The sequence below is a fragment of the Gossypium arboreum genome, chromosome 4 (assembly GCF_025698485.1).
Source record: "Gossypium arboreum isolate Shixiya-1 chromosome 4, ASM2569848v2, whole genome shotgun sequence".
NCBI lineage: Eukaryota > Viridiplantae > Streptophyta > Magnoliopsida > Malvales > Malvaceae > Gossypium > Gossypium arboreum.
The window spans coordinates 100,354,606-100,366,102 of NC_069073.1; the positions used below are offsets into that span (position 1 = coordinate 100,354,606).

Below are 11,497 nucleotides of genomic sequence, written 5' to 3' on the forward strand. Positions count from 1 at the left end.
ATGAGAGGTGTAGCCGTTGAGAGATTGATCCAAGCCATTCTTTACTCATTTTCTTTCGTCTACTTCTAAATCTTATCCGACTAACTGTTTTTTCAACTGAAACCGAATTACACCGACTAACTGAAACCAAATTACTATAGGTGTTTTGCTTATTCTAGTTCTAAGGAATAAAAAGGCGATGTGGTAGACATTTTATCAGTTTATTAAGACGTATTGGGGATTATTTGTATATTGTGTATTTTGGGAAGCTTGTGAACTTGGATATGGTGTTTGGTTTATTGTTTAGACATTTGATGCATATGTAACTAGGTAAATGAAGCATGATGTTTAGGGACTAAGTTTGAATTATTTAAATGCTCTTTCATGTTGAATTTTTGTGACCTGAAGTAGAGGTATCGATATTAAGGCTTTTAGAACGATACCTTTGTATTTTCGAAAGTGCAGGGAGTTACAATATAAATTTGGTATCGATACCTTGGCCCAGGCATCAATACTCGTGATGTAATTATCGATAAATTGTGAAAGGTACTGATATTTTCTGATGTTTTCAATTTTGGCGAGAAACAAAATGCTAGTTTGGTATCGATTTTCCAAGTGGTATCGATACCACTTAAATGAAATATCGATACAATAGAGGCGGTATCGATACCTATGTAACATTTTTAGGAAAATTTGCTGAGGGGTCCCAATGCTCGAAATATGTACATTTTATGCTTGTTTGTCATATGTTAGTATGATTAAACGCTAAACTAAGCTTGCATGACTTAATATTCTCATAAATGCTAGAATAATTAAAGTAAAATGAAACTGCATGTATTTCAACTTTGACAATTACAATAAAATTGACGTGAGACGGTGATGTGACATCTCGATATTCGACCTGGCATCCAGGCCAAGTATGGGATGTTACAGGTTCAATTTTCAAAATTTTAATTGTCCACTATTCAAGAAAACCATTTTCAAACCGAAATTTTTCCAACAAAATCTACACCTACAAGTCACCTTAATCGACACCAAGACAATAATCTTTAAGGCATTCTCTTTATAAATCCCTCTTCAATAAAAGGGGGACAATTGTTATACCCCTATGCCACAGCATCTCCAAACCCCTTTTGTAAAGATCTTACATCCTAATGGTGCAATTGATGCAAACAACATCAGAACACGCTTATAAAAGCTATCACATTAGGTCCATTCTCAATTAATGACCTTAACCCTCCAGGTTTACCAACACCTAAGGTAGTCCCATCTAGACCATTCCCTACACTAATGGTCAAATCAAACCCTCCCTAAACCAAGCCTACAATTATATTCTACATGAAGGTCATCATGAGAAGTGAGCTTGCTCTAAGCCTTTGATCACCTATAAAAGTCCTCCCTCCCTCAAGAGAGAGTAAGGATGAGAAGAACCCTAAAAAACAACTAAGATGACAATGTGACATAATCCAACCACCAAGACAAGTAGCTCTCCACACATTCTTAATAGGAAATGCTAATAAACAAGTGGTTCTCTAAACCTTCTTAGTATGAATTTTCATATCAAACAACTCCTGGTGTCACAAGGCTAGAACTTTTTTCTCGCAATCCATGTGGCCTTAGGTGATTTCTTAGTTTCAAATCAGCCTAAGTCAATCTAACTCTCACAAAAGTGATAATTCTCGATAGAAATTCTCTAAGGCACTGAAAATAAAATGGAAGCAACTCAAAATGAAAAAGCAACGAAAGAACAAAATATGTCACAAGAAAGCAAAGCACATCAAGTGTTTGAGTAAATACTCTCAAAGTTTTCTATTACTCTAGAAAGAATACAAAGAATGAGATTATTACAAATGAGGAGGAATACCACTATTTATAGTTGAGCTCACCAAAACCAATGGTATAGATTGAATTACATCGATAGTCGAGATTAAAACCTATCTACAATTGAGATTCTTAAGGGATTGAATAATCTTATTAGATTACAAAATCAAATCTTATTAGATTACAAATCTTCTAAGATTACTTTCTATATTTACCAAGGTAGCCCTAATTTTCCATAAGTGCTTCATTAGGCCACCAAGGCTTCAAGTAGACATGCTTCTCCAAATGTTCCACAAATCAAGCCAATTCAAGTGGATTGAATGAGCCTTATTTAATTGACTAACCTCATGGGACACTCTTTGCGTATTCGTCATGAGTTTTGATCCGCGTCCCGTGACACTAGCATTTTGTATTAGAACATAAATATATATATATAGATCGATTTAATTTTTCATATTTGAACCTAAATCGATAAACCGACACATATTCACCCTACTTTTGAGCTAAAAGCTTGAATGAATTGTTTGTGTAACATGTTGTAAAAAGTAGTGCTGGGCAAAGAAATCGCTAAAATTGAGAAATCGATTCGAACCGATGTATTTGGTTCGGTTCGGGTTTTGCAATGTTTGGTTTGGTTCGGGTTTAGTTATTCCACATGGAATCCTTTTATCAAAATCAAACCGAATGAAAAAAAAAATCTATATTTAAAGGAATAATCATAATAGAATAAAAAAAATGATCATTTCAATGTCTATATGAACTAATTCATTTATTATTATTATTATTATTATTATTATTATTATTATTATTATTATTAAAAACTAAATATACTCATACAACACTAAAAGTATTTTATAAAAAAGTTATGAAAGTGTAGTTTTGCATTAGAATAAGTGGATCATTTCTTAAATATAAAAATTATGATTATAAGCATAATTTTATTTTTAGGAAAATAGTTTACTAAATTTTATAATATTTTACATAAGTTGTTATGAATTTAATAAATTATATTGGCATGTTGTAATGACTCGGTTTTTTTAGGTATGTAATGACTCAATTATAACTAATTAAAGTTAGCAACTAATTAAAAGAAATGACACAACAAAACTAGGGGTGAGCAAAACTCGATTCGAGTCGAAAAAATTGAATTTCGAGTTAAACAAATCGAGTTATTCGAGTCAACTCAAATTTTTTTTAATTTCGAGTCCGAATCTAGTTGATTTTTTGAATTCAAATAACTCGAATAATTCGAATATCAAACTATAATATTTTACATTTTTACCCCAAACTCCCAAACCTTTTTACTTTTCCCTCAAAACTTTTACTCCTTCCCACTTTCCCCCCAAAACTTTTACTCCCCTTCCATCCCAACCCCCAATCTACCAAAAATCCATTTCCCACCAAAATTTTACTCTCCCATTTACTTTTTCTCACAATTTTACTCCCAAAAACCCTCAAAACTTTTTCTTTTCCCTCAAAATTTTTACTCCCTCCCACTTTCCCCCTAAAATTTTTACTTCATTCCCATCCCACCTCCCATCTACCCCAAACCCCCCCTCCCAATTTTTTTTAATATTTTCCCTCCAAAATTTTACTCCCCCTATTTACTTTCCCTCCAACTTTTATTCCCCAAAACTTTTTATTTTCCTCCTAAATTTTACTTCTCACCCTTTACTCTCAAATAAAAAATCAAAATTATCCAAAAAACACTAAACATAAATAGTAATAATTTTATTTATATCTATTATTTATATCATTAAATTAAATTTCACATTTTATATTATTTATATTATTGAATTGTTTAGTCATATTGAATATTTATATTAAAATTGAATAATTAATTATGCCATTAAATATTCATGTTAAAATTTTATATTGGTATCAATTTCACATTTTATTTTTAAATAACTTTTATTAAAAATCACATTTTACATTTAATATATTTCTTAATTCCAAAATACATAATGACAAGAATCAAGATAATTGAAATAACTAAGCAAGCAAAGAAGCTAACCCGTATATAAAAAATTAGTAAATAAATTATGAGGTGATGAAAGTTAATAAAAATTTTGATTAAGGTGGACAAATTTTATTACAATGGGTGACGGTGATTACAAGGACTCAAAATTATTTTTTAAAATTTAACTCGAATAAATATATTCGATTCGACTCGAATTCCATCTCACTCGACTCGATTCAAGAAAATTTCAAATCAAATTAGGATGATAAAATATGATTCGTCAACTCAATTAACTCGAAATTTTTTCATTCGATTCGATTTGATTCGATCGAACACTCACCCTAAACAAAACATTATGTATATAAATGATTTATGTATTAGCTTTCCTTTTAATAACTTTAAATGATTTATAAACTTAATAGCTTAACTTAAAATGATTTTAAATGATCTTATGGATGATTTTGATATTAATTTAATTATTTAATTCATTTTATAAGTGTATAAACGAATCTAAAACATGTATTATGATTGTTATGAAAAAATTAAGAAATAAAATATTATATTTTTTTGAAAAACCCGAACTTTTAAAAGTCACCGGACTAAACCGAACCAAATTGCAATTTTCAATTTTTGATATTTCAATGTTTATTTTATATAGTTTCGATTTCAAAAATTAAAAAATAAATAAAGCTATATTCGATTCAATTCTTTTTAAATAAAAAAAAATCAAACCGGACAGAATATATTCTAATAAAAAGTGATGGAATTGTTGATGGTACTTTTTGGATTCAATTCTAAATGTAACATACAGTTTAAAACTTGGAAGTCATAGGGTGATCCAAGTCTCAAAAGGCTGGCCGTGAAAGTACAAATAAAAAGAAAAAGGGTAAACATCATTATTCAACTAACTTCACTTTTCTTATATACAAATTCATATATATATATATTCAATTCATATCAAATATATTTTTATAAGTAGTATATATACAATATTTATCGTAATCTAAATAAATACGATATTTTTAATTTAAAATTTAACAAGTGATGTTGAATATAAAAATTTTATACATTATCATATTCTATCAACTAAATTTTAATTGGAATGATATTGTCATTGTTGTGAATAAAGAAAACGTAAGTGTATGACCATGTCTAACAGTAACAACAAAGCCTTATGGAGTTTCTCCAATATGTCTTATATTGGAAACCTAAAACATTCTGTGTTAGTTCCAATATATATATATATATATATATATTAATTCTTTATCTATTGTTCAACATGTTGAATTAATCTATAATTTTTAATTTAATTATTGTTGAATGAAAAATTGATATTTTAATCCATTGGACTTCTACGCTCTAGTTGGACGAAACAGTCAACTAAAAATACTTCAGTTTTCTGGCTGTTCAATGTGGAAACAGAGAGTGAAAGTTCATTTATAGAATTAAAAATATAAGCAAAGGGGAAAATAAAACAATAATACTGAAGAAACGATAAGCGAGCTAAGACACCACGCAAAACAACAAGAGCAACAACATACATGCATGCATATGACTTGGTGTATTTTTGGCTCACTGTTTAGTCTTTTCAAACATGGAATTGGGACCCCTCTTCACAAGATGAACTTCTGTTCCTTTTTCTGGGGTTTGCTTTTGCTTTGCCTTAATTCACTCACACCCCAACTCGGTCCCCAATTATCAGCTTTTTCGTAACTATAAAGGACCACGACCCTATATTTTTGCCGCCTTTTATGTACTGAGCTGTATGCATGTAAGTTGTAACGGTATTTGGAATTTGGAAAGGTAGCTAAGCTTAGTGGTTGCTGCTGCTGAATTGATTCAGACCCATGGTTGAACCAATTGATACAAATTTAGCTAGTTCCTGGGGTAAAAATGGACGAGCAGACTGATCATTGCCCATGCCAAGGAAATCCCTAGTTAAGCTCTGGTCAATTGAGTTTGAACCAGGGTGCATCTTTAATTGATTTGGGGCATTTTGTTTCACTCCTGTTTGTAAGATGAGCCTATCAAAGTTGTTGCTTGTTCCGAGACCTGCATAAGCACTCATTGATACACTACTTGACGCCATTAAATTACTCTCTTGTTGCTTCACATTTGGGTATATTTGCTGCAGCTGATCGTTTCTATTTTGAGTCGATCTCAAACTAGCTGACCTTTGAGAAGAAGTTGAGCTCATTACACAAAAACTGTTCCCAAAGAAGGACGTCGGTTTGCTTCTTGTTGAACCCATCTGGGCTGCTTTTTGCAAGAGCGCAGTTGCAGACATTGGTGCAGCAGGCTTGGATTGCTCGTTTTGAGTATCCGAGTAGAGAGGCGACAAGCTTTCCATCAACTTGCCTTTGCTTCCACCTTCTTCGTTTAGACCTTGTGGCAATGGCAATAGAGGAGGATTGGAATCTGTACCAAAATTGTTCAGTGAAGATGAACCAAATAGATTGCCTGAAGCCATTTGGACCATCTCAGGCAGACCTAGCAGTAAGATGAACATGGCCTCGTTTACTAATCATAATATCAAAAGAAAACTGGGATTTAGACACGAAGGGATTATGCAAGTACCTGATACAGTCATCCCACTGACATCTTGTGTAAAACCGGAACCAAACTGAGGAATTCCACCAAATCCAATAGGCAGATTCACAACATCGTTTCTGAAATTTAGATTTGTGGCTGCACCAGCAACGGAACTGAATCTTGCACTCTCTTCAGCTAAGGCGTCACAGAAAGCTCTATGTGTGATAAAGCTGTCTTTTCTGTTTGCATTAAAACAACCCCAAATTCATTACACTAACCATTTATGACCTAATCATTAGGAAGTCCTCACATATATACATGATTATGAGCATTTATGTACCTGGAAAACAGTGTCCCACAGTCACACTTGTACTCCCTAGTACCACAAGTTTTGGAGTGAGCTTTCCAGTCGGATTGAACGGCGTATTTCTTCGAACATTTCTCACACTTCCACTTCTTTTCTCCATGTTTTCTGCTGAAATGCTTCTTTATCCCAGTGAGGTCACCGAGTGCTCTCGATGGATCATGGTGGACGCAGGTTTTCTCGGGGCAAATGTATACCTTCTTCTTAACTGGTTCTTTGTTGTTTCTTTGCTTCAGCTTCCATGGAAGATTGTGACCCCTTCGATGAAGCTGCAAGTTTTGGTCTCGTTGGAAACCTTTGTTGCATATTTCACATATGAATCTGTTGGTAGCCATGAGAGTTTTGGGAGATAGAGCAATAACTTCAGCATCTGGATCTGTTACGTGACAAATAAAAGAACATTAATTAATTAATTAATTAATTAATTACTGGAATAAATCGGTTCATCAATAAAAACAAAGAAAAGGGTATCATCAAAAGAGAGAGAGAAAAAAAAAGAATTGATCAAGCAAACTTACCTGGATTTCCTGGAAGATTTCTCTTCTTCTTAACGGGATTGGATTTAGGGTTAGGGTTTGTATTATTTTGTTCTTGATGAACAAACCCTCCTATTGAAACAGGTAAAGAAAACCCATCACCAGACATCTTTTTCCCCCAAAACTGATAGTTATGAGAATTAGTTATAAGAAAACAACTAGCTTTCAAAACGGCTAAAAAAACGAGTTCAAAACATAAGAGAACAAGGAATCTCCAAACACAAACAGATTACTCTTCTTACAGAGATCTGGTTTTTTTTTTTAATTTGATTTCAAAAGAAAAACAACAAAATCTATGATTACTGAAGAGAATATCTCTGTGTTTCTCTCTTTTATCTTTTTTTTTCTTACACTATTCAACTACGTCCTCCTTTTCTATATTTACCCATATCTTTAAAGTCGGTCGGTCAGCCATTGATGTAGATAGGCAACACCGTCACCCCTTCCCCCCCAACTTTCTTTTTCATACACAAATACACGGTTGTTGAAATTTGCTTTTGTGTGTGCAAGAAAGCGACCAAACTGCTGCTATTGAGAGACCAGCTGCTGCTGAGGTGAAAACATATTGATTTTTGTGTGTGTTTTTGTAGTTGTTGTAGCTACCTTTTGAGCTCAAATTACGTAGGCTAGTTTAAAAATATGTAAATATATTAATAGTATTTGTAGTAGTAGCCAAGTAAAAGGCTAAAAGCTACTAGAATAGAGTAATAATAGGTATAAAAGAAAGAGAAATGGATGGTATTTATTTAGTTTAGTGATAGAAAAGGAAGAACAAAGGTGAAATGAAAGGGATTTGGTTTGGGGTGTGTTTGTGTAGTGATGAGAGTGTATGAAAAAGGGCGGGGTGAAGATTGGGTTAAAAGGGAAATGCCTTTACAGCCAGTTTTGAGCAGTTTATTTACGCATGAAATGATTAAACCATAATTAAAAGTAAGAGCAGATTGGATTTAGGGGTAAGAAGGAAGAGATAGATAAAGAAAGGGGCCGAGGGGAGGGATTACTGAGAAGTGAAAGGACGGTCCGTGATACTTGTCTGGGAAGAGGGACCCAGATTTGAATTGTGATTCAGATGCTGCACCCTCCTCCAGCATCAGCATCCCTCATCAAGTATTCCACTGCATCTTCCTACTCACACCTACATTCTCATCCTTTGTTTTTCTTCCCCACATCCCATAGTATTCGGCTTACTAACTTCCAAGACGGGTGATTTGATTTTTAAATGAGAAAGTAAATCGTCTCAATGTTTTTTCTTTTTTATCAAATTCAATCCAAAACATCAAATGTTTATCATCGTACTCTTTCTTATACAACAAAAGTCTATTATGTATATATGTTGCCACTCATATCAATGTAGTCACCTTTATTATTATTATTATTATTATTATTATTATTATTATTATTAGTATGATTTGGCATTTGTAGTTTTTTTTACTTTGTACTTGAACTTGGCAATCGGGTTTATTTTAATATTTAAATTTGAATTTCATCAATATTTGATAATGTGATTAATACTTTTGGGATATGACTGGATTGGTCAATTGGGCCGATTGGATAAAAAACTGACTGATACCCTAGTCCAAACAAAAAAATTGAATTTATTGAATAAAAAACTGTTCGAAACTGATAAAAATAGAATATTGAGACAAAAAATGATAGTTGAATCAGATTAATATTTTTTAAAATTTTTTATGAATTTTTAATTATCTATTTAATTATTATTTGTCTAGCAGTTAATCGATCAAACCGATTGAATCAGGAATCAGTAATCTATTTGATTCAACGACTAGTCTAGTTATTAGAACACTTTTTATGATACTTTATTGTATTACGTCATTACCTGAAAATTTATATAATTTTTTTTCAATTTTCAAGTAATGGTCTGACACGTATCAAGGTGTCGCATCATTAAAATTTTATATTTTTCAATTTTAGGGACCAAAATGAATCTAATTACTAAGTTCAAGTACCAAAGTCGATAAAAAAAGTACAAGTACCAAAGTGGACCTAATTATAATAATAGAAAAATTATTTTATGGACCCTTCCCACCACGTCATCAATGGTCTCTTTTCAACTACTTAATGATATTTTAACAAATTTTTCCATGTCATTGACATATAATTTTGGAAATTTTTTTATCATAAATCTTGAACACCGAACCCTGGACCTTGGACCTTGGACTTGAATCTTGAACATTGAACCATGAATCCTAAATCCTATACCCTAAGCCCCGAACCATGAAATCTAAATCCTAATACTAACCTTGAACCTTGAACCCTAAACCCAACCTTGGGTTCGGGGTTCAAGGTTCAAGTTCGAGGTTCGAGGTTCGAGGTTTAAGGTTCAAAGTTTTGAGTTCGTGATTCAAGGTAAAAAAGTTACTAAAATTATGTGTCAATGACATGGAGAAAATTGCTAAAATGTCATTAAATAATTTGAAATAGACCATAGATGATTTGGTGGAAAGCTTCCAAAAAATAATTTCTCTATAATATTATTATTAAAATATGTAATTTATTTATCTAAATAAATAAATATAAATGTGTGCATACTATTTGAAATTTATAAACTATTAATAACATCTTTTTAAAACTTTCTTGTTTTAGTTTGATGATCAAATGTGGTTCATCCATAAAACTTATTTGGGTTCGAATTTTTGCGAGAGCAAGTGATAAGCTTTTATTTGGACAGTTCCCTTTGAACATTGTATAGTGTAAGTAATGTCCTTATTGTGTGATTTTTTTGATTCAGTCAAACAAAGTGGAGCCTTGCTTTTATTTTTCCCTAATTTTTGATTCATTGGATTTTGATTTTCAAGACTGTTTTTTTGTTTGCTTCTTCCTTCTTTAATCTTTGTTTTTCAAGAGTTTTCTCTCTCAAGTTTTAGGTTTTTACTTTTGTTCAAGGACCTATGAAACAATAAGACTTATAGGTGTTGAAGAAGTTTGTTTCCTTTCTTCTTCTTCTTTTTTCATTTTGCCTCATGTGTTGTTTTGCTTAATGATATAAAGAGTTTATAGCTCTATCAATCTTGCTCTTGTACAAGTTATATCACCACAAACACACTAGGCAAGTTTTAGTGACTAAGATCTACAAATGATGAAAAGATGGAGATAGATCATAGCTTTTAACCCCGACTTCTGATTTTTATAACTTAAATTTTTATGCATTTTAACTCGAAAGGGTTGAAATCAGGTTTGGATGTTTGACTTTTTTAGGTTTATGTTTCTTTTATTTACTTTTTTTTTTCCTTTAGTTTGCCTATTTTTTGGCATGTTGTTTTATTTACTTTCTTGTAACTTGTTTGGATTCATCATCTCTTTTATTTCCGGTTTTAGTGTCAGCTTTGGATGAATGAAATTTTTACTTGTGGTTATATATATATATATATATATATATATGAGTAAAACATTATATTTTAAAAGAAATTATTGCTATACTTTGGGTTTTTTATTTTCCTTTTTAACACAATTTTTAAGTTAATACTTTCTAGCATCGGATGATACAGTTATGTCTAAAAGAAATGGATGATATGAAGTGAAAATTCTCATTTACGGTTCCATTGATGATATTTGAGAGTGAGCATTAACGAGTTTGACTTTGAAATAGTTGGTAATGGTGCAGGCTCTAGTTTTTAAGTATTAAGATTCAAGATTCATCATGTACAATTATATGTGTAGGTCTTTGAGTCCCACCATATATGGATTTTAATTTGGTTAGTCTTAAAGTGTGCTTGATAAAATGAAAAGTTAAGTGCTGAAAAATTAAATATTAAATTTTTAGCACTGAATTTTATTATAAGCACTAAATTTATATTATAAAATTGTTTGGTAGATTAATAAAATAAAGTATAAAATATGCTTATTTTGTAGAGTAATAGTAAATCTTAATTTTGAAAAATCAATTGTTTCATAATTTTAATATTATTAATATAATATTATTTATTTTATTTAAAATAATCTTGGATAAAAGTTAAAAGACAAATTTTGAATATTTTAATTTTAATAAAATGATGAAATAATTATTTGAAAAATAAAATAAACTTAATATTTCCACAGTTATCTACTAATTAATCATATTCAATTAAAAAGTTAATAGTTATTAAATGTACTTAAAAGAAATAAATGTTGAAAACTTTTGTTTTATTAAAAAGAAAATTTTTATTAGTTGGTGAAATAGTCTATATTATTCTAATTACATAGCTTTAATTTTCAGTTTGGGTTGTCGAAGTGTTGTTTGAATCAAAACACTAGTGATTGGAAGATATTTTCAATTGTAATAAATGTAATTCAATTATGAACTACCAA

General features: G+C 31.1%; 1 protein-coding gene across 1 annotated transcript; it reads right to left on the reverse strand.

Annotated features, from left to right (window-relative positions):
• Nucleotides 1-5,173: 5,173 nt before the first annotated feature.
• On the reverse strand, nt 5,174-8,064 carry LOC108460325 (zinc finger protein JACKDAW-like). The gene is made up of 4 exons (XM_017759774.2): nt 7,175-8,064; nt 6,633-7,032; nt 6,338-6,531; nt 5,174-6,250 (listed from the first exon to the last, which is right to left on the reverse strand). Exons 1-4 carry the CDS (start codon nt 7,299-7,301, stop codon nt 5,574-5,576), a joined length of 1,398 nt encoding a protein of 465 aa, XP_017615263.1. The 5' UTR covers nt 7,302-8,064; the 3' UTR covers nt 5,174-5,573.
• Nucleotides 8,065-11,497: the final 3,433 nt, after the last annotated feature.